The sequence below is a fragment of the Anas acuta genome, chromosome 5 (genome assembly GCF_963932015.1).
Source record: "Anas acuta chromosome 5, bAnaAcu1.1, whole genome shotgun sequence".
NCBI classification, from domain to species: domain Eukaryota; kingdom Metazoa; phylum Chordata; class Aves; order Anseriformes; family Anatidae; genus Anas; species Anas acuta.
Window position 1 is genome coordinate 39085271 of NC_088983.1, and position 27688 is coordinate 39112958.

General features: G+C 36.4%; 2 protein-coding genes across 8 annotated transcripts; both read left to right on the top strand.

The window, feature by feature from the left end:
• Window positions 1–249: 249 nt before the first annotated feature.
• On the top strand, window positions 250–8713 carry EMC7 (ER membrane protein complex subunit 7). The gene is made up of 5 exons (XM_068684307.1): window positions 250–562; window positions 3175–3294; window positions 5251–5389; window positions 5918–5998; window positions 8073–8713. Exons 1-5 carry the CDS (start codon window positions 309–311, stop codon window positions 8223–8225), a joined length of 747 nt encoding a protein of 248 aa, XP_068540408.1. The 5' UTR covers window positions 250–308; the 3' UTR covers window positions 8226–8713.
• Window positions 8714–10380: 1667 nt separating this feature from the next.
• On the top strand, window positions 10381–27126 carry LOC137857596 (fibrinogen-like protein 1-like protein). 7 transcript variants are annotated; one of them, XM_068684303.1, is made up of 4 exons: window positions 10381–18128; window positions 18201–18295; window positions 19700–19898; window positions 23012–27126. In XM_068684303.1, exons 3-4 carry the CDS (start codon window positions 19751–19753, stop codon window positions 23710–23712), a joined length of 849 nt encoding a protein of 282 aa, XP_068540404.1. In that variant the 5' UTR covers window positions 10381–18128; window positions 18201–18295; window positions 19700–19750; the 3' UTR covers window positions 23713–27126. The 7 variants fall into 7 exon arrangements, with proteins under 7 accessions (XP_068540404.1, XP_068540406.1, XP_068540401.1 ...); XM_068684305.1 differs by having other exon boundaries at window positions 10381–17426; XM_068684300.1 differs by having other exon boundaries at window positions 10381–18295.
• The last annotated feature ends 562 nt before the right edge of the window (window positions 27127–27688 follow it).

The following is a 27688-nucleotide window of genomic DNA, read 5'->3' on the forward strand; positions in this document are numbered from 1 at the left end:
GGGGCAGCCCGGCGGCGCTGTGGGCAGGGTGTGAGGGCGCCTCACGCAGAGCCCGCCCTGGAGGCGGTGCTGACTGAGGGGATGGCGCCCGCCCCCCTGCCCCGCCCCCTGCTCGCTCCTATTGGTCAGTGCTCCTGACGCAGAGTGCCGGCGCCTCACTCTCCCGTGTGCGCAAGCGCGCGGCGTCCGCCCTCTTTCCTCGCCGCCCGTTGCGCACGCGCAGTGGGCTGACGGCCCGGCTCTCCGTGCGGGTAGCCTTAGGGCCGCGTCGCGTCGCGCTCTGCGCATGCGCCTCGGCGGCGGCGGCGATGGCGGCCCCGGCGGCCATGTCGGGCGCGGTGCCGCTGTGGCTGCTGTGGCTGCTGTGGCTGTTGGCGTCGCCGCTGCTCCGCGGCGCCGGGGGCTCGGAGGCGGTCGGGGCGGCGGAGCCGGCGGGCGGCGCGGGCCCTGGGGAGCGGTTTAAGATCGAGGGCCGGGCCGTGGTGCCGGGGGTGAAGCCCCAGGACTGGATCGCGGGGGCCCGAGTGCTCGTGGACGGGGAGGAGCACGTCGGCTTCCTCAAGTGAGCGCCGGGGCAGCGGCAGCGGCAGGGGCAGGGGCAGGGGGAGGGCCGGCGGCCGGCCGCGACATGGCGGCGGCGGGGCCCGGAGCGGCCTCCCCGGCCCTGCTAGCGCGGCTGCTGCCCCCCGCCGGGGCCTGGGCTGAGGCCGTTGGCTCCTGAGGTACCAGGGACTGGAAGGGCTCAGGTGTGAAGAGCACCTCGGTGTTTAGTTCAGATGGGTTGCTCTAAACTGTTCGGGACGCAGGTTCTGCGACTTCTTAAACGCCCTTCTTACAGCATTTATTTACTACACAGAAATGTTTGTGGCAGAAGGTTGCAGCTGTAGTTATACATTACAGCGCCTGTGAGAAGCCTTTCCACCGTGCCAAAGAAGGATACCTAAAAGTGTATTTATAACATATATGTCCTTCATACGACATGGTGCAGTCTCATTTGGAAGCTATAAAACGTCGCCTTACCTCACTCAGTTCAGGTAGCAGTGGATATATTCAGATTACCTAAGGATCTGGAGATACACAGAAAACGTTATTAGGACTAAAAGTTAAATTCTTTTCACAGTTTTAACAGTAAAAGCTAATTCTAAAATCTGTGTTTTTAGTGCAGTATAATGCATTTTATTCTTACTTCATGTATAAAATTGGGAAGGTTTACATGGAATTAGAGATTTAGCAGGTGATTAATATCAGTCACTTCTAATTATTCCCTCTGTAGTAAAAGTTGTACTGAACTTTGACCCTGTTGATAGGCTAACACAAAAAAATTTGCCCTGCGAAACTAACAGAATCTTGCTATGTAGCACCTGATAGATCAGTACAACCAAGTTGTAGGAGACTTGCATTTTATTTATGTGTGGTGGAGCTGATGAGTTGCCTGGAACTGCTGACTTTCAAAATAATAGATTGGAACTGGAGTTGTCCAAAATATAAATAAATAATCTTAGTTAAAAGCATACCATACTTATGACAGTGTAAACTAGTTATCAAGCTCTTTTAGTTATGTTCATTTGGTACAGTTAGCAATAGATTTATCAGATTATAAGATAATAAAACAAAAAAATTAATGTTTGAGTTTTTCAATTTGATAAACGTATATGTAAACACTGGGCAAAAATAATAGTACGCTTTGGCTAAGAAGCTTTAATTTTTGATGTCGTGTTTTGTTTGCTTGTAATAAGCAAATTATTATAAAATAATTTGCATTATCAGAGGATAAATTTGTCACCATCACTCAGGCAAACTTTGATTTTTAAATGGATGTCAGTTCATTTATCACAAAGAGGGAAGTAACTATTTGGCATTATAAAGTTACTTCTAAATAACATTTTTATACATCTTACTGGTTTCCTCACTGTAGTGAATACTAAACTTTTTTCTTCCTAAAAATGGTAATATTTCATACCAATATATGAAACGAGGATTTGCCTTGCAGTGTAAATAAATCTCAACTTAAAACCATATTTCAATTTTATCACAATCATATTGTATAGAATGGAAAAAATAAAAGGGAATTCCCAGGGAAAAAACCCTTACAGCAGTTGCAAAAAAGATAATTACGCATTTTTAGTAGTTAAAACTATCACAAAGTATTAGATAAACCTACCTACACATTACTGTTTATATGCTTCTGTGGGAAGTGATGTGCGTCTTTGAGAGAGAACTGGTAATGGCAGGAGGACAAAATCCACTTTTACGAGTGTTCATTTATTTGTTTGCTGATGTGAGTTTCTTATGTGTTGGGTCTTCCTGCTTTTTTTTTTTTCCCCTTTGAAGAACTTATTTGGTCTTAACTTTGAGTCGTATTTTTAGGGGAAGTACCTTTTATGTTAATTTTAGAACAGTAGAGAACACAAAGTTTTTCTTTTTGGAAGCTTCTGGAAAGCACGTAGGAGGAAACCTACAAGTTTTTGTACTTTAATTTGATGACAACTGGTGCTGAATCTTTCAAGTATCTTTTCTCTAATATTTTCACTGAATATTGAAGTTTCATATTTTAAAATAAAAGCAGTCTGTCTGAAAACCCCTTCTGTGTTCATGTTCAGAGCTCTTAGTTTCCTTTTTGTTGTGATAGCTTTCCAGCGTGGGCTAGTCCTAAAAGAAGCAATTAAAATTAAAAATCTCTATTTTGCAGTAAGGGCACAAACCGCGGGTTTTGTGCTTTGCAAATCATCTTTAATGTCTTCCCACACAATGTAGGATGTCAATTTGTTTTTTGTTTTTACTTTTTTTTTTAATTCCAGCAGAAGTACTGAAGCAAAGTAAACTTCATTGTATGTATTTTATCATTTGAATAAATGAAATTAACCATTTCAAATCTTACTTAGACTTTTGAATTATTCTTCCAGCAAGACAATAGCTTAAGCACATGAAGAAATCTTTAATGTGACTGGTAATTTCTGCTGTTGTTGTGGCCCACGTTAATGATCTTCGGGGGCTTGATATTATGAGTGATGATTTATCTTAATTTTCCTTTTGGTCATTGTTACTATTTAAAGACTTTTAGTATAAAGTGATAATTTCTTTCTTTTAAAAACAAACAGAAAGACCAACTACCCTTATGCATTGGTTGAAATTCATTGAAAATGTTGAAATTCAGTGGCAGTTATTTTTTTTCAGGACAGATGGAAGTTTTGTCGTTCATGACGTACCTTCAGGATCTTACGTAGTAGAAGTGGTATCTCCTGCTCATAAATTTGAGCCGGTTCGAGTTGACATAACTTCAAAAGGCAAAATGAGGTGAGCCTTTCCTGATTTGCTTCTGTATTGATCTATTGTGTGCCTGACAGCACGGTGTAAAAAGTAGTGTAAACCATACTGTTGATCCAGTACTTGCATTTCAGACCATGTGTTTCAGCTTCTTTTAACACCACTTCTAGAGTACATTTCTTAAAATCCAAACACTGGTTTCTTTTTTTCCTTTCCTATTCATGCCCTTAAAATAAGAAATGATGGATAGATTAAAAAGGACTTTTATTTGCTTTTGCTGTTTTTTTCATGCAGCTATCCTAAAATAAAATCTATACAGATGTCAAGTAAACTACTGTATCTTTGAAATACTTTTTTATTTTCTGGTATGTGTTATGTCAAGATTAGAAATAATGAAGGGCCAAGCTTGTTTGTAAACTCTAAAACATTTTTGTTCTATCTCCATAAAATCCTTGCAATTACTGGCAAGTGCCAGTAGTTGCCTCTCTGCAGTGTTTATTCAACATTGTTAGCTTTTTTTTAATGTTATGACCAGATACTTAATTATGTGTAACTGCACGCTGTTCAGTAAGTCGTACAGAAATATGACTACCCGATCTAACAGGGGGCTTTTGGTTCAAATTAAGATGCTTGTAGTTCATCTTATTTTGTATAGGCATATATGTGGTATCTTACTTGAAGTTTGACTTTTTCAGTGTCTTATAAAAGATAAAGTTAAATTTTAGGAGTACAAAGGCCAATATGAACATAGCAGCGGTATTTTTAGGGGAGGTTAAAAACTGAAATCTCCAACTAAAGCGAGAGTTAAGTAGTTTACATACAATAGCACAATTTCTGCTTTTTTTTTTTTCCCCAAACTTTATGATTTTCATATTTTTTTAGGTAGTATCACATTGGCATCAATTATAATAAATAAGGAAAAAACAGGATAGTGTGTATAACGTCACTTTGCATTGCTTTGGTATCTGAGGAATGGAGGTAACGAATTTGACGTGAAGTAAATTGCTTGGATATGTTTGCAGAGCCAAAACATCAGTAGGCTTGACATCTCTATTAGTCAAATACATAGAAACTGTAATGAGGAATACAGTTGGGAAATGCATGAAAAAATGTGATATGTCAGTTGGGCTTTCTAAAGGGAAGTTCTGCCTTAAAAAAGAAAGTACTAAATTCTTTGAAAAAGGCAACAGCATATGGAAAATATATGGTTGATAACACGTATTGAAAATCTTACATTTCTGGAGAATAAAACATAGCCATAAGGTAAGACATTCCTTCGCTGAATATTTGATTAAAACTTCAGAAAAAAAGGAATTATTTCTCTTGTAATGGACTGAAGTAATTTCTGGAGTTGCAAAAGGGGATAAGTATTTATAATATTTATAAGTCATAAAAAATAGTTGAATAGTGACAAAATTAAATGATAGTACAAAGTTACTAGCTAGACTTCAGGTCTAACTCTGAAGAACTATGGAAAGACTTTACAAACTAATAGAAGGTTGGTAAAATTCTGGACAAAATTTAGTATTGTTAAATGCAAAGTGATGCGCTTAGAGAAAAGAGTGGTATTAACTCCACATCTAAACATTTGTTGCCCCTGAGCAAACTGTTCAGCTTAAGCTATGTTGTTCAAAGCTGTACTATACGTTTAAGTGGAGTTTTTTTTTCTTGCTTTTTACTATGGGGAAAAAATATTTTGCAGAAATCATGTATGAACAAATAGTTCTGGTGTTTCTAATCCATAGGCCTGTTCTCCCATATGAAAGTTTTCAGTGTGCTTAATAGCCTGGAAAAAAAAATCAAGTATTATTTGATATATTACTTGATACTGAGAGAAATCACTTTATGAAAAACGAAGTGTAGCTGACATTGCCTAGCAGATAGTTTTGTAGTCTGTTTTTAAAGTCTTGTTTTGGAATATTGTTATTATTTTGTTTTGTTAGAGATTGTGCATGTATTTCTAATTATCTATTATTTGTTTATTAGAGCAAGGTATGTGAATTACATCAAAACCTCTGAAGTTGTCAGGCTGCCATACCCACTCCAGATGAAATCTTCTGGACCTCCTTCATACTTCATAAAGAGAGAATCTTGGGGATGGACAGACTTCCTCATGAACCCTATGGTATGTGCAAGCAGCACACACAGGTGAAAAGCATGCTGATCTAATTCATCTAATCGTAGAATCACCTAATTCATTGAAATAGAATAAAGTAGAGAAAATGTGTACAGTTTGTTTTTCTGAGATGATTGTTTTTTTGTGTGTTTTTTTTTTTTTCCTTGTTTACAAAAGTTTTTCTATGACCTTTTCTTCCCTGGGTAGCTATTCTGTAATGTGTGTCCTCTGAAAATAGCCCATAGCCTGGTTCCTTTGATAACATGATGTTCTAGTTGGGTAGAGATGAACACATTGCAAGATTGTAATTATAACAGTTAAAAGACATAAACATTTACTTGAGTGCTCCAAGTTTGAAATCTGTTATATATAACTTCTGGTTTCTTCCCTGACAGTTGGATTACAGATACTGGTTTACTGACTCAGAATGCAATAGTTCTAGAATGTGGCTGTTTAGTTAAAAGCTTCACGTCAGGCTATCTAAAAATGTCTTGAGCAACACATACGCTGAAGAAATACTTACTGTTTTCTGTGTAGGTGGTGATGATGGTTCTTCCATTACTGATATTTGTACTTTTGCCTAAAGTTGTCAACACCAGTGATCCTGATATGAGACGGGTAAGTAGTTTCAATTGTTGCAGACGTAAAGAACAAAGATAGTAAGATGTTAAGGTACAGGAAAGTGTTAGAAGCCAAAATTGGACTTCCAAGGACATCCTTAATGGAATCATGTGTTCACTTAATACAGTGTTGATCTTAAAATAATGAGTTCTAGTATTTCTGGCTAATGAATTTGCTGTTAAATGACACAACACAAAATTAAGTTGTTTTGCACAGCTTTGAAAGCATTACAGCATGACTGGTGTTTTCCAAAGTTTGTTTAAAGCTATAAATACAACTTTTCAAAGACTATTTTTTCTACAAGTTTCCAATGTATTTTTTTCACTATGTTTAAATCTAGCACATCATTTTTAGACACCATTTATTAAATGTCAGGTGTTTTATGAAGAATATGATGTGGGGTTCTCCTATCCATCAACCAAAAGCATGTAGCTTACAAGACTGTTAAATCCAGATGTTACAGTAGTGTATATGATACAGAGTCTTAATGTAGTCATTAAATTATCTGATTTATTGTCCTTTCACCCTGCAAAATGCCGAATAGCAGAAGGCTAGGACAAAATGGAGATTCAAGGTGTTTGCTAAATCTTCTTTTATTTTTAGAAATATTACTTGTCTGTCTTGGGTGGCTGCTTTTTGAGGGTTTGGTTAATTTAAACTGTACTCTAAATGACCACTGTCTTCAGTAGTGCTTTATGGGTGTCTGGATCTTTTTTCTTTTCAATTTTTTTTCAATTAATATATTAAAAAAAAAAAGTGTTATATAATGCACTTCTGGCTTTAATTCTGATTAAAAAAAAAAAAAGATATGAAAATGTGCCAGATATCTGCATCATGTTCTTCAAACCAAGCTGAATTTTTAAAAATTGTTTATTGTTTATTCCTAGTTTTCTTCAACCAATCTAGTGGTGCATACAGACAGGCTGTTCTGATGATAAACAATGAGAAGTTCCAATAGTTTAGTTCTTATTAGCTGACTGATATGATTTCTTAAGGAGAAATTATAAGTTGAAAGAATCTTGCTTGTAATTTAAATTATCTTCAAAGAACAAGAGCTCAATTGTTAATGTCATTCTCCACATGGCCATGTATTAAGTTATTAGGCATATGTCCAACTTCAGTTTGTTTTGGAACTTGTATGATATTTTTCAGGTTAGCTTGTTTTTTCTTTATGGAATCAGCACAGTGCTACTTATATATATGTTATTAATTTAGTAACTGTGCTTGCTGTAGAGGTGTTAAGTATAGATGTAGAGCAGACGTAATAGTAACAAAGGCTGCCATAACTGCTTTTGCTTTGTGCCTTAAAAACAGCTGTTTTCTGAATAATATTTTCAATAGTAACTAGAGCAAGAAGACAATCCCATGTTAAATTAGCAATTACTATAAGTGTTATCACATTCTGGATGTGTGGTTCAGCTGTTATATTCATTAAAAGCATTTCAATATTTGTTTAAATAAGTTGTCACATAGAGCCACTATGCTAAACCCTAAAGTTATGTTAAACTTAGCTAGCTATATGGTTTCATTAGCTGGTGGTATACATTAATAACTTGATATTACAAAGTAGTGCAATAAAAATAGCTAATTCCTTCAAACAAATTCTAAAATTTCTTTGAGGCTGGGCATAAATAATACTAAATTGGGAAGGCAAAATTTAAAAACAGAAGCATGCAACATCTATGAAAACATGGATCTCAAAATCTAACTAAAAGTTTAAATTTTAAAATGGAAGAAAGTAATGGTGAAAATAAATGTTTTAACGATATTCCTTGTCTTTGAGGAAAAAGTTTTTTATTCTGATCAGTTGGTTGCCCTGTAAGGCTACTTAAGACATGGTTACTTTTTCTATACATCAGTGCTTTTAGTTTGGGGGTTTTATGTTTCTGTGTGTAGCTGGGCATTTGGCTGTGGTTGCATAAAAATATGTAGCAATGTGAACTTTGGAGGGCTGCAAATAGTAAAACAGTGTCAGAGAAGTTTTTACATCTTTGTGATATGATTTGATGCCATAGAAACAGCTAGCTAGAATTGCTACAAGCTCTTAAGGTTATCTAATCTCTTCATGCAGGAAATGGAGCAGTCAATGAACATGCTGAATTCTAACCATGAGCTGCCTGATGTCTCTGAGTTCATGACAAGACTGTTCTCTTCAAAATCTTCCAGCAAGTCTGGTAGCAGCAGCAGTAAAGCAGGGAAAAGTAGTTCTGGAAAAAGGAGGTAGTTATGTCCTCCTCCTAGGCCCGAGTTTGCACAACTGTTTATGTGGTATCATGTTTATTTGTCTTGAAATATCAAAAAGCCACTACTGTAAACTTGTATCAGGCACAAAATATGGTATGCTACAACTGTGGTGTGTAGCTTTTTTTTTTTTTTAAGTCTATATAAGCTGCTTTGTACTTGACAGTAAGCAAAAGAGGACATGGCTTCAGTACTGTATGTGTATAAAACTATTGGTAATACTGAATTAACTATAATGCTCTGTAGAGAATGATATAAATTTATATGATGTCTAAACAGTAATTAATGTCTCAATTGCAAGACAATGTAAAAAAAAATAGAAGTGGAGTTCAATGTTAAGATGGCTTTAATGTTTTATATTTTTTGTTGATTTGTCAAATGAACAAAACCTCCTTTCAAAATTGAGTTGTGGGTTTATTAAGTAATCTGTTCAGCCTGCCAGGCGTTACATATAAAATCATTTTATTTTTACATTGCTGTCTGTATACTTCAGTACAAGGGCTTGCCACCTTTACTGCTCAGTTTTACTCTTCCCTTTTACTTCCTATGAGCATTTCTTGGGGAGGAAAAAAAGGAAAGCCTACTTTTCTCAGAGGTTTTCTGAGTTCCATCAAGTTAATTACGAAGGCCTGGTATACATATACCATAACAAATGTTTAACTTAGCTTTTTCCTTTCTAAACCGTGTGTATCACACCTACAACACCTGGTTCTTACTGTTTCCTGTGTCCTGTACATTAATCTTATCACTAGTATTTGTGGCCAAATGGAGAACAAAATTGGAAAAAAAAAATTTTGAAGTAGTGTGGGAAGGTAAGTCCTAGTCATTTTTTAAAATTGTTACAAAGCATATGGCTGTCTTTCTAGAAATGCGAAGTCTGGTAAAGCTTTGTTCTTCAAGAATGCCTCTTTTGTCTGTACTGTCTTTTTGAGCTACCCGGTAACTTTAGGGAAGTTGAAAAACTAGTTGTTTTCCATTACATTAACATTTTGCAAATTAAAAAGACAGCAGCACCTGTTATACCTCACTAACAACTTTCTTTTTACATAAATACTGTACTTGTTCATTTTTACATTAGCTAACTTTTTAGGTAAAAGTATCCGTGCCGTATGGATGATGTGCTATCTGATGCCAGAAATAGTATTTAACATTGACCTAAAACATACCTTAAGCAAAATCAATTTTAATGCATTTATTTGTTCTGAGGTTCTTAAACACAAGCCAGTTAGGGCTATAAATTGTCTTAGAATACATAGTTAAAATTAAAAGCATGCTGTGAAATGTAAAAGTTGCAATAGAGTAACTCGTTTATATGAAGTTAACTTTGAAGATGTCAGAAATAAACCAATGTTGTTTTTTGGGTAATGAAACCCTTGGCTGTGGATGTTTCACAAGTAGACAAAGCTTATTATGAAAAGGAGGAGGGTGTGCTCCCTCAGGTTGGACTGGGTAATCCTGCTGCCAGCTGTATACAAGCTCTGGTATTTCTCAAATTTTTGCCTTTTGTTGACATAGCAGAAAATGGTCTATCTTTCTGCTGGAATTTGGTCACGTTTTAGTGAGCTAAATTGACTCACAGAAGGATCAAAGAAATGCCAGAGCCTGCAGAAAGTAAGCACTGGAGGCATGCAGTCAGAAGCAGTAACCATCCCGTGTTTATGGCAGTGCATGTGAGTCGTTAAATCAGCTCTCTGCCTCTCAAGAATTCGTAATTTACGAGCTCATTTAGCCGTATTCTGAATGAGTGGGCAACTCTGAACGAGTTCTGACAGGCTGTGTAGAAGGGAGAGGAGACACTCTGCTGAAGGTTGTTTAAGCTATTAATCATTTGTATAAAATAGCCTGGGAGGTGTTTAGAACAGTTTGAAATAATTTTATTAATGACTTCATCAAAGATTGTGTCCATTCTCCACACGTAAGGAAGACATGTAATGTATAGATATCTAACATCACTGTTTTAAACAATGAAAACATTTGGTTGTGCTTTGTATCTTTTTGATGAGATGGGGATGATAATTGTTAATGGGGTATATTTGGGGGGTTTGGGTTTGTTGGTTCTTTTTGAAGAGAAAGGCTGTTTTGCTGTTCAGATTTGTGTTTGTGAAGAGGACTTAAACTGTAGAAACTAGTATATTAGGTCCTGCTGCATCTGTCTGGCTTTGTGCTGATGTTTAAAAACCATCTGTGTTAAGCGCAAGAGGCTTGTCTTACAAAAGTTGCGGTAAATTTAGTAATGTGTATCAGATACTCAAATGGTATGGTTATGAGATTACCAGAGAAAATCCAATAATCCAATTTTAAGAAGCACCTTTATTAAGCATTTATGTGTACAAAGAGCTACATACTTATTAAAGCAACCTTTTTAAGTAACTACATGTCAAGATTTCCAAAGCCATCTATGCAATTTAAGTATGTATACTTTCCCAATTCAGTACAAAGCACGCATCACCAAAATCCATTTAAGTATCTTCACTTGGTGGTTGTTAATGGACATTTAATTGCATGCAGATTGTGTGTGATCAGCCACTGTGATTACCTCAGATATTGTCTAGTGCTTCCTGTATAATTTGGAAAGGAAACAAAGTAAAGGATTTTTCTGAACAGTGGACACTGGTGTAGCTGAGAGGTCTTGGGAAATACATTTTAGAGCTCTGAAAATGTAATGGTAAAACTTTAAAAACTTCAATAAGCAAGGATCTCCCAGAGAAATGGGGGAAGTGAGAGGACTAAGGAGAATCCTGAAGCCAAAATACTATTTTGAGAGAGAGACTCTCAGAGACTCTTGCTTTTTCACAGTGATCTATTGTCCAGTTACCATCCTTTGCATCTAGAAACTTATCAATATAAGCTATGCTCCTGTATGGAAACTGTCAACCATAATACCTGCAATTATTCTGTGGAAAACTAGTGGTGGAGTTCTGCTGGGTTTGTGGGTGGGTTTGTTGGGTTTCTTTGGTTTGTTTTACATTTTGCAGGGTACTTTATAGTCATCTCTATTTCTTTTTTAATGAGTTGTCCTAATTGTATTGTGCTTTCTGACAATAAGGAAGGAAAGGAAAAAAAAATAAATGAATAAATATTACTTTACTAAAATCACGTAAGTATGCTGGTAGCATAAGGGCCACTTGCAATACTGAACATTAATTTTCTCTTTTTTAATTAACTAGATTTCAAGTTCTCTTTTTTTGTCTACAAATGTTTGCCTGGAACAACTTCTGTTCCTGCTGTACTCTCCAGAGTGCATGGAGACTGCCTTTCTGGAGTTGTTCTTTGCCTTTGGTAAATTCCCAAACGTATCCATCATAAAAAAAAAAAAAAAAAGAAAAAAGAAAAAAGTACAATATTTCCAAGATCTTACACTCACAACATTGTCTGTAGGAATAGAATGCAGTTTTAGTCTGTTTTCAGGTTAAGCTGTTAGGCTCCTTGAGGTCACAGTATTATTTTTTGTTATTCTTGTTTCAAAATCTGTCATGAAATTATGAATCCTGAATCATATATCATAAGAAATATTTAAGATTCTTGAGGAAAAAAAACTGTCTACTTTTAAAACCACATTATTCCTTGAAATTATTCTGGCAGTGAGCCTTGTGCAGTGCTTTGTTTCCCATAAAATTTTGAAGATTTAATGACAACATAATTTTCTCTGTAAGTGGAACTTAGCTAGTTAGCTCTTTTATTGATGATGCACAGAACAGATTACAGTTGAGCTCATTTTTATTAGGTATTTGGTTCTGCATGGCTGATAGGAATAAAAATTAATTAAAGATTGTCATTCAGTCAAGGGCAAATGGTAGTGAATATGCAACAGAAAGAAAGCTTTTCATGGTATTTTTTGACCAAAATTGGATTTTGAACAGATTCTTTAAAACTGAATACAAACATTAAAAAGTAATATTAAAATGTGAAATTTGTTGAAAACAGTCCAAGAAAGAGTAAAAAGACTTTTCAAGCAGTATTTTCAGTTTAAAACATTAGAATGTTCTCAGAAGCTCTCTGGTTTCTTTTTAAGAATCTTCTCTTTTGCTCTCTGGTATATGCAGGTGTAGCATTGAGTTGGAGAAGGGAGAACAGGACATCCAAACTCCGCTGATCTGCAGGGAACACATCATGCAGATGCAAGGAGAATCCTGTTAAATACTCATAGCAACATTTCCCATTCATGGAATCAGAACAAAATAAAATTTTGAACATTGTTACTGATTTTGGGGAGTGGGAAGGAGCATTTCATTTCCTGTTTTTCTTGATTTTTCACTGGTGTGGATCAATTTCTTGATTATTCACAGGTGTAGATCAGATTGCTTCAGTTTGGCAGGTGGGAAATGTATGAGCTGCAGTAATAAAAATCTAATTTCTTGACTATCATAGTTGAAAACCTTGAGAATGAGGAATACCCAAAGAAGTTTGGGATCAAGATTAAGCCTTCTAAAGAGGTTACATTTTTTTCAGCACTAAATACTGTTACACAAAGAGGAGGACCTCGGATGAGAGTTGTAGCAGTTATTAAGACTAACAGTGGAATACATGCAGGATCCATTGTCATATTTACCAACAGCATTCAGAGAATTAAACCACAGTGTATGTGATTGAAATATCCAGGTGGTTCTTTCATGAAAATAATTTCTGCTTGTAGCATTGCAAGGGTCCCTGACATAAGAAGCCACTTGAATCTAGAGATGGCTGGCAAATATTCTTTGAGAAACATCGTGTAATCCTCTCATCATTTTTGGATTTGAATTGTAGTGTTGATACTCTTTTGGTTCGGTTTGTTTTCCTGCTGTTTCTCTTCATGTAGTATTTACACAGAGGTTTTTCACTTGCATTTGCCCTTCATTTTTATGAGCACAAGGGTCATGTTTAAATTGTGTAGCAAATTCTATTCAGCTGATGCTGGCAGAAGTAATTGTATACATCACTTGTGCTTTCAAGTGCTTCAGTGGTAGCAGCCAATTATTTCTATCACCAGGTAGCCAGCTGGGGGGGGGAGAGGTCATTTGTCCTCTGTGGAAAGATGTGGAAAGATGCGATCAAATTGCTGTGATTTCTTTGTAAGGTGTCTGAAGCTTATTTTATCATAGTTTTTTTTTCAAACACTTAAGTGTACCCCGAGGAAAGTATCAGGAAGATACAGAGTCAGCCACAATTTGCTGAAAATATTAACAAAATTAAATTTAGAGTTTTTCCTTTTGGGGGGGGCGGGGGGGGGAGAAAGGAAAAAGCCCTGTGGGCCTAGCCTGGGTTCACTAAAAATGGCATCTTAAATATCATGAAAGTAATCTGGTTTCAGCCCACTGTATTAGTATTACATGGGAAAGAAACGCACCTGAAAAATTCTGCCTTTCTTAAATCCATATTACAAGAAACTTGCATGCAGTCCTTCATTAATTATGTCATGTAGTTGGTTTGAGGCAAGTGAGGTCTGCAATAATTCCAGGAGAGACTGAGCAACCATGAAGGTGACTGTGGAGTCATTAATGTGGTATAAAATCACAGAATGCTTTGAGTTGGAAGGGACCTTAAAGACCACCCACTTCCACCCCCCTGCCATGGGCAGGGACACCTCCCACCAGACCAGGCTGCCCAAAGCCCATCCAGCCTGGCCTTGAACACCTCCAGGGATGGGGCATCCACAGCTTCTCTGGGCAACCCATGCCAGTGCCTCACCACCCTCTGAGTAAAGAATTTCTTTCTAATGCCTAATCTAAATCTACCCTCTTTTAGCTTAAAGCCATTAGCCCTTGTCCTATCACTGCACTCCCTGACAAAAGAGTCCCTCCCCAGCTTTCCTCCAGGACACCTTTAGGCACTGGAAGGCCGATAAGGTCTACCCAGATCCTTCAAGTTGTACAACACCAACTCCCTAAGCATATCTTCGCAGGAGAGGTGCTCCAGCCCCTTGATCATCTTTGTGGCCCTCCTCTGGACTCGTTCTAATACTTCCATGCCCTCATGCTGAAGCAGTGCTCCAGGTGGGGTCTCAGGAGGACAGAGTAGGAGAGAATCACCTCCCTTGACCTGCTGGCCATGCTTTTTTTGATGCAGCCCAGGATGCAAGTGCGTGTTGCCAGCTCATGTCAAGCTTCTCATCAATCAAACCCCTGTGTGTGTATATATATATATATATATTTTTTTTTTTCTGGGCTTATCAAACTGAGAATTTCCTTTATTTAAAGCCTGAATTACATTCTGAAGAATTCCTTTTGTAGTCTTCCCAATCATTTACTGTGATGGTATATTTCTCTATATGAAAAGCTCCTCCTTTTTTTTTTCTTCTTCTTTTTCCCCAGGCTATGCTACTTCAGTTGTAAGGTTGCTAGAGAGCAACAGAAGTCAGAATCTCTCTGGAAATTAAATGGTTGCCATGACAATGCTCCCAGCTGCTTCTTGCCCCAGATGAGAAAATCATTTTTAGACTCCTATATTACAAGGTTAGGCTACAACATTTTAAACTAAACAATACAGCTAATTGATTAAAATCAAAGATCAATGCATTGCTTGCTAAAAATCTTTTGGCTGATATTCAGCTAAAATTGTTGAATAAAGTATGTTCTGTTACATACTGTTAATTTAGCTGTTCAAGGTTTTTTTATTATTGTTGTTTGGTTTTGATCAGATATCTGAGGTAAAATTGGTGTGTTGACAACAAAAATTTCATCTTATTGAATTTACTAGATGTCTGTAGTAGTAGTAGTGGTAGAAATTATCCCAAAAGGGAAGCTGACTGATACTTAGATAAGCGTTTAAAGTATGACTGAGTTTGAATAATATTTTGTAATGTGCCAAAGTTGGATCAAACCTGAAATGCTGGATGTTTCTACTGTTTATTATCGCTGAAGTCCAGACAATTGATCACAGAAATATTGGTTGCCGGGAACTTCTGATGGTCTCTAGTCAACTTCACTTTGACAGGGATCATCAGCAACACTAGCTTAGGTCTGTCATGCTGTGTCTAGCCAGTCTTAAAAACCTCTAAGCTTGGAGACTTTACAACCTGTCTGAGAAAGCTGTTCCTGTGTTGCGCTCCTCCTGATGATCAAGGTTTCCTAAATGACCAATATGAATCTCCTTTGTAACCTACTACTGGGTAATTCCTTAGTGTCTTTGTTGTCTGGTTAACCAAGCCCAGCTCTTTAAACCTCTCGTTGTAGGTCGTATTCTTGGCCCTTGATCATCTTGGTACCTTTTGCTGGATCCTCTCCAGTTTCCAAGCACTTCTTATGAACTGATGGGCCCCAGAATGGACACAGTACTCCAGGCATGGCCTTGCTATTCCAGGGGTAGAGAGGGATAATAATTTTCCTTTGTCTTTTATACTGCTTATACTGTGACTCATGGTTTGCCTTATTCAGGATGAGAGCATGCTGGTTCACAGACACTAGGTGTTGAGTGTAGCTTCTTGGTCTTTCATGTGGTGCAAGACTCCTACTCAAGTAGTGAGTTAACAGTTCGTACTGGTAATTAGGCTTGCACCACTCTGCATAGAACTTCGCTCTTCCTGTTTTTTTGTTGGCCACTTTTAAGTCTATCAGTGTTCCTCTGGACTGAAGTTCTACCATCTATTATGTTAGCATCATCCCCAATTTTTCTTAGGCTGTGTGCTGTCAGATCATCTAGTTCATTGATACAGATAATGAACAGTATGAACCCAACTATCAACTCTTTAGACACTACATTTTTTAACTATCTCATTTGTGAATAACTTGTTAATTACTGGAGAAGTATTCTGTCCCTTATTTAATGAATGAAATTGCTAAAATTAGTTTGCTCATATAAATCACTAAGAATTAAGAGTTTTCAGCATATCGTTTAGTTTTTTCACCATTGCTTTCGGGAAGGATTTTGTCAGTTTATCCATACCATCCCTTTCAAATGTATGTCTAATCTTAAAAAATCAACAGCAAAGGTATTTGTTCTTGTGTATTAACAGAGAATAGCAAATAGTTTCCTAAGCATCCTGGTCTACCTCTTTCCCTTTTTTCCTTTTTTTTTTTTTTAAATATGTTGTCTTCATAATGCTGCACACACTTTTCCCTTAGAATCAGGAATGTTACCATGTTAAAAGTTGTGTCACCTAAATTGCTTTCCACATGAATGTTCTCCAACAGTTTTCAATTGCAGCAATTGTAGCTGGCAATTTTTGCAACCTTTAGAATAAAAAATAAGGTGTCTAATCATACTCTTTTCCAAAGCTACCCGAGTAACTGCAGTTTTTCATTACAGCTGTGTCAGCTGACTTATAATCAAACAATTATTTTCCATTGTCTTCAATGATGATGGATTTGGATGTATTCTTCAAGTTACATCCTAATTCATTGTTTTTGTTAAAAGCAAATCCTCTTTGATTCAGATAAGTTTCTACTCCTTTAGAATTTATTCTATGGTTCAACAGGAAGACATGAAAAACATGTTAGTTAGAGAAAATATTTTAGTTTTTACTTCAGAATAAAGAAATATATTTTCATAAAGAAGTCTGAAAAAAATATAAACACTTGTAAAGTCAAATGTTTCTAAGAGGGAAGCTTTTTTTTTTCTTGTTTTGTTTTCTTGTTTTGCTTTTACATTCATTCAAGGATAGATGCCTTGGTTCGTTTCCAAAATAATGGTTCATCTGACAAATAATGAATATGTAAAAAGGGATTTATAGACTGTGTTGAAAATAGTTTTAAATGCAATGTGTCTTAGCAGTTTAAGATCTGGTTCCTGCTTTGTTGGACAAAACACATATTGCACATGCCATTACCAGCTTGGAAGTTCAAGAACAAGTGAAAATAACTGCAGACACTTTTTTTGTTGTTATTCCTGTCTGAAGATACAAAAGTGCATTTAGCTAGGGTTGCAAAGCAATTCAGAGTCAAAAGTTGTTCAAAGGCACAGAAGTATTTCTATGGACTGTTTGTTTTCTTTTATTTCTATTAATTGCATATGAAATGCAAATCCTCATATGTTGTGCTTTCACTGAGGATGAATTATTGAACAGAAATCATGCACAGAACAAATCCTCGAGTAGAGGATGTATGGGACTTAAATGCTCCTTAAGATTTAATTGCAGCTTTTTTTTTAGGGATACAAGAAGCATTCAAACTGGGTTGCAGGATAGATCAAGGAGCACCAAAAAGTGTTGATTCATCTTGAAAATGATAAATGCTAGATTAGTCATCATCCAAATAGACAATGCAACTTTCAGGTACAAGAATATATAGCAACAACTAATTCATCTAATTCGTTCACGTTTTGACCTGAATGAACATTAATCAACTCTTGTTAATCCAAATAAACTAAAATACTAACCTACTAACCAACCAGTTCTGCTTTTTTTTTTTTTTCCATCTTCTTCACTTTTTAAAGCTCTGAGATGCTACTGCATGTTCTAATGTGAATAAGCCTGAAGCAAAAACATGGTTAAGGGTCAGTTTCTTCCTAATACTTAAAAATCAAGTTTTCTTTATGTAATTTTTAAATATGACTAGCAGTATAGCATCTGGTTAATTTACCTGTGTAAAATGACATCGTAAATGTCAACAACTACCTGTTATGTGTATAAGCAACGTAAGTAATGTTCTGAACTAAAGCCTTTTATCCATTGCTATGTCTATTTATTACTCAGAAATTAATTTAGTTACAGTATTACTTTAATCCTTATGGAAGAACTTTGTACTTTATGGTTCATATATACTTACTTGCAAGTGGAACACGTCAGACCAAAGTCCACCAGAGTAAGCACAATGTGCAATATTGAAGATACAGTTTTGCTGCCCTTCTACATTTGAGATAGTGTGTTGGAGCTGATTTATTCACCTGGACTTGAGTAGCAGGCAAAGTACAACTGTAGAGAATGAGCTCATGCATTTGTGTGCACTTCTGTCTTTGCTAAGCTTCACTGAAAGAGGTAAGGTGCCTGCCTAGTGCTGTTTTCCTCAGTTTCTTTCTTAATAACTTATAAAACCAACTTCTCTTCTAGAATTAAATGGATCTGTAAAACATTTCAATGTGTACTGTAAATGTGGGGGAAGAAAAAAGACTGACTCACTCAAAAATACAAAAGGAAAAAAACAGGTAAAACAGAAACTCGATCCAAATACAGATTTCCTAAAGCTAAGTAATGCTTGTAGGTTAGGTTTTGATTTGTAGTCATTTTTTAATAATAATGATAGAAACTTTCAGTGAAAGGGTTACATGACAGTGGGAAATGCAAACACAGCAGAATTTAAGTGCTGTAGGGGAACCATGTGTTGAGTTTCATGGAAGGGAATTTTCCAGTTTATTATGACGTCAAATGATCTGCTTTGGATGTAATAACAAATTGTATTTTAATAGTAAATCAGAATTATTACTGAATAGTTTTAGAGTAGAAAATTCTGTTTCACTGGGTTTCTGTATAGTAGGTATAAAAATTAATTCTTAAGCGTGACTTTTATTTCAATGATTTATCTCAAACATTTAAATAAAAATGTGCTTTATAATTCTGCACTCTAGAAAACTGTTTGTTGGATCTTCTACTGAATCAGATTCATAAGGAATGTGGCTCTGTTGCAATGTAAAACACTGTGGAGAAGGGAGTGGGTCTATGTCAGCTGTGCTGATGCTGGCAGGAAATAAACACTGACCAAAGAGCTGCTTCTTACATGTGTATTCTGCTTTCATCAGAAGGGTTTGGCTAGATTCTAAGTTAAAGTGTCCTTTGAGAGTATGGGAAACATATGTTATCCTGATTCAGTGTGAGCTGTCGTTGATACTGAAATTCCTCTTCCATCAGACTGAGATTTGCTGGGATGAGGACCCCATGATTTAATACAGTAAGAGCCTAAGCCTTTCTGTGTTGGATAGAGAGTTACTAGACATGTAACACAAAAAAAGAGGACAAAATGAGGCTCAAAAGTGTTTTGATTTTGTTTTCACCCCCCCTTCAGTCTGGGTTAAGCCTGTAACCTTAAAGCTACAGATAAAAATTCATCCAGAGCATAGTCCAGAATTGTGGAAGTACGTTCTCCAGCACATAGAAATACTCCTCACAGTACTAGGAAGCCATGATTTTGAGCATTGTTTGAAGTATAGACAGACAGTCAGCAGAGCCAGTGTTCCTGTTTGTGCCAGATGGTCTGTTAACATCTCTGTTTCCATATAGTCTGGACTTGGGGAATAACCAAACTTTAATTCTGATAAATGTGTTTTTAAGTTTTTGTCTTTATGTTATTTTCTATGACCTTTTGTCATACAAAATTAGATTGTATTTCACTGCCCATCAAGGCATAAGGTAACAGAAGTGAATATGTCTAAGTGACACAGTAGTGGGCTGCATGTCAGCTGGAAGTAGAGTGTAAAACATCACGGGAGGGAGATGGCAGTGAAAGATGGAAGAAGCCAATTTTTACAGAGGCTCACTGTATGGAAAACAGGTGTTTCAATCTATTTCTCCTTCAGGACTTTCAAACTAAAAGTCATAAATCTTTCCATTTTTAGTTCCAGTCTGTGTTATAGCTCTGCATTGCTGCAGGAGGACTGACTCAGAAGATGCTGCTGAAGAGTTCGGTGGGATTTGTTCTGTTCTTGCTTTTTCATTTCACTGTGTCAGTGATGACCAAAGAGGCAGTGGTCTTGGCTAATGCCCACCTTCTCCCTCAAAGAGGCTATGAGAGACTGGCTAACGTCGATGAAAAAGGTACTCGTGAAGAGCATGAGTGAAATGGATGCATGCTGTGTTTTACTTTGTTGCTTTTTTGGAACATTTTCAACATACTTGAAAGCTTGCTCTGCAATGATACTTTGAAATATTAACATGTCCTGCCACAAAATCCATAATCTTTAAAGCCCTTGCTCAGCTGCTGCCTAATTCAAGAGAAATTAACCGTTTAAAATATTCATCTAAATATTTTGAGACGATTAAAGATTTATTCTTTTAACCATCATATTTTGATTATATTTAACACCTCAGGACCTAGATCTCATTGATACTTTGAACTGAGACATTGCTCTGCCCATCTAGCTTGTGAGGTCCAATATGGTAAGTTTTCTAATGCATTTACCTGAGTAGATCCCACATAAAATGCAGCCAAAAGGAGTACTGAGGTTGGTTCATTTTCCTCCTTGACTGACGGCAATTGGGCATCTATAACGTTCACTTTTCAAGTGAATCCCGTAAAAAGCCAGCCAAAGTGTTTTTTTTTTTCCAGTATGTTGACAGAAGCTGTTCTGTTTTGCATTAATAATATTCACTAAGAAAATACAAGTGTTACAGTATACATTACTGGCCTGAACACCACGATATACTTAAATCATCATTCTGTATAAACTTGCAGGATCAGGTCTGTCTACCAGTTGAATGCTTTAAAAATGAGGGCCCAGAGTCATGTACAAAGTTCTTCTGTCATCAGGGTATTTTATAATTTCTTGCAGATAGTATTGAAATTAAGTATTTTATTCCAGGCTGGAGATGCTATTAGGCAATGAAAGGCCTAAAAGTAAGACCACAGAAAGCTTATATACTTCTGTAAAACTGCTGAGTGGCTTAAAAGCACCAGCAAACTTCTGAACATAAAATATAAAAGGCTATTCTTAATACAATAAGGATACTATGAATAATAGTATTTTAACAGGTGTAGGACAGCTGGACTTGTACAAAACCTATGGTACAATACTTAGTATAATAAAATTAAATCAGAGAAGATAGTAGTACACTGTCATTTCAGTAGAAACTGAAAAGGGCAATGACGTCCATAGAAAAGTAAACAGTAAAGTCAAGGGGAGACTGGAAGTGTTTACTTGTAAGTGAACTTTTCAGTATTATTATTACCTATACTGAAACAAAATAGGAATATGCTGATAAAATTTAATGATAACATGATGTTAGAGAAATGTCAATACAGTCAGAATATTGCACAGGAAAAAAAAATAAATGGATGTTCTTGAGCAAGACCAATGGGATGAAAAATAAAGTACAAAATTCCAGATTTTACTGCGAGTGAGGATTTACCGCTTACAAAGATCCAAATAGACTAAAATTTAAATTAAAGAAAACTAAGAGCTGCAAATTTAATCGTACATCAGAGATATTTCTAAAAAGACTTGGGATGAATCAGTGGCACCATAATGGCCATCTGCAATACTGCGTAAAAATTTTATTCACATTCTAGGAGATGAATTTGCAGATGAAAAGCTAATAAAACAACTAAGGAATGTAAGATATATCTTACATTAAATATTATCAGAACTTGTTATCCTTACAGGAATTACCCTAACAAAGTAAAAGCTCACTAAAAGTACAGTTGTCCTCACAGTACATTATGACTTATAACCAGGGAATGAGAATGTGTTCAGTGAAACAATCACAAAGGGTTCTCCAGCCAATGATTCACACAAGTTGTTTTCCAAGTTTGTATTTTAAAGTTTTATCTTTGGAAATATTTTTACTTATTTGTTTTATGACTTTGTAAAAGAAATTAGGAGATTTTGCCACACTTTTCCTGAATTATCCCAGCTTCCCAGAAGAACAATTTGTTTAAAAACAAAACAAAACTTAATTTCTAAGTGAGGTATCTAAATTCCTATTGGTTATTGTCAGGACAGGACTTCGGAGTTCCTGTGTCTGAAAAACTGTCATACTATATAACAGATGGTCTGTAGGAAGTATTCTGGTAGAGTTATTAAAGCGATTATGTCTTTGTTAAATACAAATTACATATTCTCTGTTACATATAAATTAGAAGTATTCCTTAGTATAGTGACATAATGATGTGCCTTTCAACTCTTTGATGAAGTGAGTAACTACAAGCATGTTTCTGAGTAATAGAATAGACACTGAATAACATCCTACTTTAAGAAAGAATTTCTCTGTACGTGAATCCATACATACACAAGTGTGTTTTACAGTAAATTATGTTCTGGTTCTTAGAAATCTCAGTCAATTCTAAATCGTACAGCATCATGCCTTAGTCTTAGAGCTGCTTGCTATTATACTATAGTAAAAGTAACCGTATAAGCAACTTACATTTAAAAATACATTGCATATATATTTCAGACCAATAAAGAGGGTCACCCTAAACCTTATATGCTGTTCTTACCACCTCTGATAAGAACATGGATAGGTGGTATAATGGAAAAACCACTTTCACCTATTTTCCTGATGTCAGTGTTCAGCACTGCATGGTACTGTAGCTTTATCTGCAAATCAGTGGTAAGATTAATGTGGAGATTGAGTGACAAGAACTGTTGCCAAGAATACTCACAGATACTTGTAAGTTTTGTATTAGCAATAACTGCTTTGATAGCTTCCCTTTTTATCAGTGCATGGCATATTGATAGGAATTTAATGCAACGATGGTACAGATACCTGAAGCATAAATCAGTTAAAGAGAAATTAGCTTTACCCTCAACAAATAAATCTATCTCTAGTTATTAGACACAGTGGTCTAGCACAAGGCATATGGAATTAGTAAATTGCTGACTATTCAAACTAGAGAAACTTAGGAGAAAAAGGAACAGTCTGTACATACATTTTTTAACCATATTTCCATCATAAATGCAAAACCACACTTCCGTATTACAACAGGATAATAAAACCTTATTTGAATTTCTGAAATTTTCCTGCATGTTCTGCCCTCAAATCATGCACCTTTAGCCAAGTAGATGCCCACCAGCTGGTCTGAAGTCGGCCTGAGACCATTTCCAGCCAAATCAAGGCGATCATGCACTCACTGTAAAGAACAGAGTTCAATATATAAAATTTACTAATTGAACAGAAATTTACTTTAAAATTCTATTTTTTTTTCTACTTAGACTATCCAAGGGATTGTTTTGAAATTTTTCAGCGCTCCAAAGGAAATTGCAGAGATGGTCTTTACATCATCCAACCAAAGGAAGACCCAATTGTTGTCTCTTGTAATATGCAGGATGGTGGCTGGACAGTAATTCAGCACATTACAGCCAATAGTACTGTCGACTTTGATAGGACCTGGCAGGATTACAAATACGGATTTGGCTCTGTTCATGACAACCACTGGTTAGGAAATGAATATATGCATCAGTTAACAGGAAGCTCTGTGCAATATGTACTTGGAGTTAAACTTGTAGACCTAAATGCTGAAATAAAATGGGGACAATATGAACCATTCCTTATTGAAGATGAGAAGTCTCAATACCGAATCAGGGTTGGCCTATACAAAGGCAACGCAACTGATGCTCTGACCCTGGACACAGAAGCTTACCTCCATGACAACCAGAAGTTCACCACCAAGGACAGAGACAATGACAATTACTTTCAGAATTGTGCCAAATTAGAACACAATGGCATTCCCGGGGGAGGCTGGTGGTACGACGCATGTGCTGGTGCAAATCTAAACCGTAGGAATGTGATATACTGGCAGAAGGACTGCAACAAAAAACATTTGTGCAAATTTGCATGGATGATGGTTAAACCCATTGACCACAGCCTGTTGTATGCAACCAAATCTTGTCCATGTCAGAAGGAAGAACTGTAGGTGAGCCATGGGTCCTTTGAAAGGAACATGGATTCTTTGTCAAGTGACTGAAGTAAAATCACACTGATTGAAAAAGTAATCAGCTGGATTATGAAAATGAATTTGGGACTTTGCAAGGCCTTTATGATACCATATTGTCCAGGATTGCACCGAAAACTTACAGATGACTACCAACCACAGAAGTAAGAATAGAGGTGCCTGACTGAAACTGAGGCCTCTAACAAAAGATTTAAATGACCCATTTTATAGAATTTTAGCCTTCAGAGGATTTAGATATGAAATCCATGATATGATGTCTTGTAGTAGATATACACACATTTCAGAAGGTTTTGCTCCAGTATGAATGTTCACTGTTAACTGCACATCTTCGTAAGTCATGCAGGAAGGAAATTTCAAGGGAAGTACCTACATTTGCAAAATGCGTATCAAAGAGTATTGTATCACACCTTTCCTTTCTACCTTTAGTGAAAGGTATTTTAATATTTGAAATTGGAGTTAGCCTTATCTCCAATAAATAGCTTCTTTTCCCATTCATTAACTTCTCTTTTTCTCTCTACTTTTTAATGCTCCCATGCCCAATGAAGTATTTAGCACAGTCTTTTCTTCCTTCTTATTAGAGCGTCTTGAACTAATCAGCTTTCTCATTAAAAGCTACTAATCTAAGGCGTACAACTCCTCTGAATTTCTCCTCAAGAAACATAGTGAACACTTAAAACAAAAAAAAAAAGTTGATTTTGCTATTTATTTATTGTTTCATTTTCTTCCTCAGTATTACTGCATTTTATTTATCATGTTTTGACTTGCTTCTTTCTGTTCTACAATGGGCTTAAGCTTTCTCTTTTTAATACCACTATGAGATAAGAACAGTGTGTTGGCTTTACTTCACATTTGCTAGCTTCAGTTGTTTTGGCAGTCAACCTTGACGTTATTTAAACCCTGACTTTTGTCTGATCTTAACACAAAGAGAGAGACTTTAAATTCATGATGAATTCATCTGTTTAAAAATAAAAAATAAAAGGATTTCAGTTTTGGTAACCTTGAAGATCTTGTACAGTCATTGGAGTTACTTCACACATTTCTATATCGTTGAAGTAGCTGAATAACATCTGAAGAGGTTTCAGTGTTACATTACACAAAATGTCAGGATTATATTTACAATGTCTTGAATGTTAGCTTAGATATTTCAGTTACAGAAACTCAGGCAAACTGCTTTTTAATTTAAAAGTGGAATCTTTTAATTTCCATTAAAATAATTTACAGAAAATAAATTATATTGTGTTTTGAGAAGACCAAGACTGGCAGGATTACCTAGGAAGAGAAATTAATTGGGAAATGGAAAAGTCAAAGAAATTTTTTACAACACACTGCACCATTTTCAGAAAGATGCAAATATATTATGTGGGTGAGGCCAATATAGCATACATGTGTTTATTGCAGGAGCTGATTTTCCCCCCACTCAAACTGTGTTCAAAAAGAAAAAAAAAAGCATAATAGAGGAAGCAATGGGTATTAGCTGAATTGAATCTATGTCATTAAGTCAATTTAATGTGGGTTCTACTGTAACTGTCAGGAAACACCTGAAGTTGTAATATGGATACAAGAAAATCACTGGACTGCTGCTAGTAGTCTCCAATAGCTTTTACCCAAATTCCTGACAAGTTAGCCAGAACACACAGCTGCCAAAAAGGTGTTGTGAAAAAATCTTAACATAGAAGCACACAACTGAAAGCCAGAAGACTCTATCTGATCCTCAAAGGCAAAAGACCTGCTCGGCAGACCCCTTGTCCTGCTTGGAGGGCTTTGGAGGAAAGTAATAGTGGAGATACGCTGCATGAACAGCTCAGGCCCAAATCCAGCTGCCCAATACTGGAGTTAAGTGGAGCACTACAGACCACTGCTTACACTGGGTTCCAGGATGGGAATTAGATTAGCATGTAATAATAGCTTGTAATAACAGGTCTGCAGGCAAAAACAAGACAGAAAGATCAACAGTTCAAAGAAGGACTTTAATGGAAGTCACAGACTGTGGTATGTTCCATGCTTCTAAACAAAGTAAGGATAGAAATGACTACTTGAACTGGATTTAGGACTAAGTAATGGATGAAAATAGTTACGAATGTTCCAATCCACTCACCAACAGTTTGTTTTCCTAGAGTTTTTCAACAGAAGGACAAGGAGCTTCAAAAAAAGTGGACTAAATTTTACTTTGTAATTCCTTGGCAAAAAGCTGTCTTCACTGAACGCGTTTTTTTCTCCATCCCTGAACCTTAATCAGTGGATACCCAGAACAATGCTAAGCAGCTGCCCATTGACACCAAGTCAGCAGAATCATGGCCTGAAGGACTGGGGATTCTACTTTGCCTACCGCTATTTTCTTCTCCCTGTCATAACCCTCCTATCGTCTCTCTGTCTTGCCTTTTCTGGGCAGCTGCCTCCTGCCCAAACTTGAAGAAAGGAGGTGGGTCCTGTTTTTCTGTCAGGAGTGTCTGACAGGAATATATATATACATTATATAATGTATATATAAATATATGGTCAAGTATCTTTGTAAAATGAGGAGCATTCTAGGAGGCCTAGAACAATCGGTACATGGCTGACTTCCAGCTCCTGGCATACCTGAATGGAAGGTATGTTCACCTTCAAACCTACAGTCCCCTAACAGAAAAATAGGTTTCTTCATCTCTTTGCTGCTTTGTATTTCTCTAAACTGCAGGAAAAGCAAGCACATTCTTACATAAAATATCAAAATAATCGACTCAGAACTTGGCAGAAGAAATATTTTTCCTAAAATAGTATTAACTGACAAAAGAAGAGAGCCTGAGCCTCTTTCTGGCAGAAATGCTGATTTGTTATTATTTTTCTTTCATAATCGTTCAAGTTTTACAAGATAAACTGCTTTCTTTTGTTTCAGATTTTCATATGCGTAACCTGAATAATAAATTTTCAGACTTCCACATGACCTTTTCTATGTGTTAGCAATAGGTTTAATTGTAATCCAGGAGTTTAGTAAAAATACTCAGACTTCAGAGGTCTAGTGAAACAGGAGCCACCAGCGACCAGGATTTGAAGTACTTATTTAGAAGAAAACTTTTCAAGAATTCAAAAATGTCATTTTTTTAAGGAAGACTGACTTATTTGATACCTCAACAAATACATGAAGAGACTAATGGCACGTAGTAGCTAATGGTGTAACTACTGACTAAAAGTCAGTGGTTTTATTGAGTGTAATGAGGACTGAAGTTCATAGTCTGATACAGAGCCCAGCAGTGCCTACCAAAACCTGATGAAATACATTTATCAAGATGGAAGAAAAATTGCAAAATCATCCCTTTCTGAAACTAATATTCATAGAGTACATCTAGTTTTACAACACACTACTATCAAATTTTTTTTTTTTTTTTTTTCCTAGATATAGATACAGAGTAAATGTTAAAATCTAAAACAATAATTTTACTGGAATGATCAAAGCTTAAGCTTTTATGACACCTAGATGTCAATTGTTTGTGGAATAAACCTTCTTAGTGGATACAAAAGTCAGCAATGGAGATTTGGGATGACCACATAAGAAATAAATAGCATCTTTCTGATTTGGTAGAAGGAATGCCAAGTATTTAAGTGAAAAGATGCAGAATCCATGTTTTGGGGCTCAAGTTTGGAAGGGCATTTCAAATGGAGAAGCCACTGGCTATACAGAGGATGCAGAAGCATTCTGAAATATGATGGATTCCTTGAAGTCACCATATGCAAACACTGCTGGGAAGCCATTTTCAGAATCATGTTGAAAAGTGATGATTTTTCACAGCTGTTCTTGAGAGGGCACAAGTTTATTTGGAAGGAAGTTCTGATCTGTAGTATTCTGTAGCACAAAATAATGAATGTGGAGTTGTTTTTTCTACTTTTTAAGAAAATCCCTCTGTAATATTAAAAAGGATAAAGCTATGTGAAGTTTTAGAGCAAAGCCCTTTTCAATAGAGAC

What these genes read in the sequence shown, in the direction of transcription:
- EMC7 (XM_068684307.1), top strand. Translation starts at nt 309, where the DNA reads ATGGCGGCCCCGGCGGCCATGTCGGGCGCGGTGCCGCTGTGGCTGCTG. An exon ending in ACTTCCTCATGAACCCTATG is followed by an intron (nt 5,390 to 5,917) that starts GTATGTGCAAGC and finishes TTTTCTGTGTAG; the next exon opens with GTGGTGATGATGGTTCTTCC. An exon ending in GTGATCCTGATATGAGACGG is followed by an intron (nt 5,999 to 8,072) that starts GTAAGTAGTTTC and finishes CTCTTCATGCAG; the next exon opens with GAAATGGAGCAGTCAATGAA.
- LOC137857596 (XM_068684300.1), top strand. Translation starts at nt 19,751, where the DNA reads ATGCTGCTGAAGAGTTCGGTGGGATTTGTTCTGTTCTTGCTTTTTCAT. An exon ending in GGCTAACGTCGATGAAAAAG is followed by an intron (nt 19,899 to 23,011) that starts GTACTCGTGAAG and finishes TTTTCTACTTAG; the next exon opens with ACTATCCAAGGGATTGTTTT.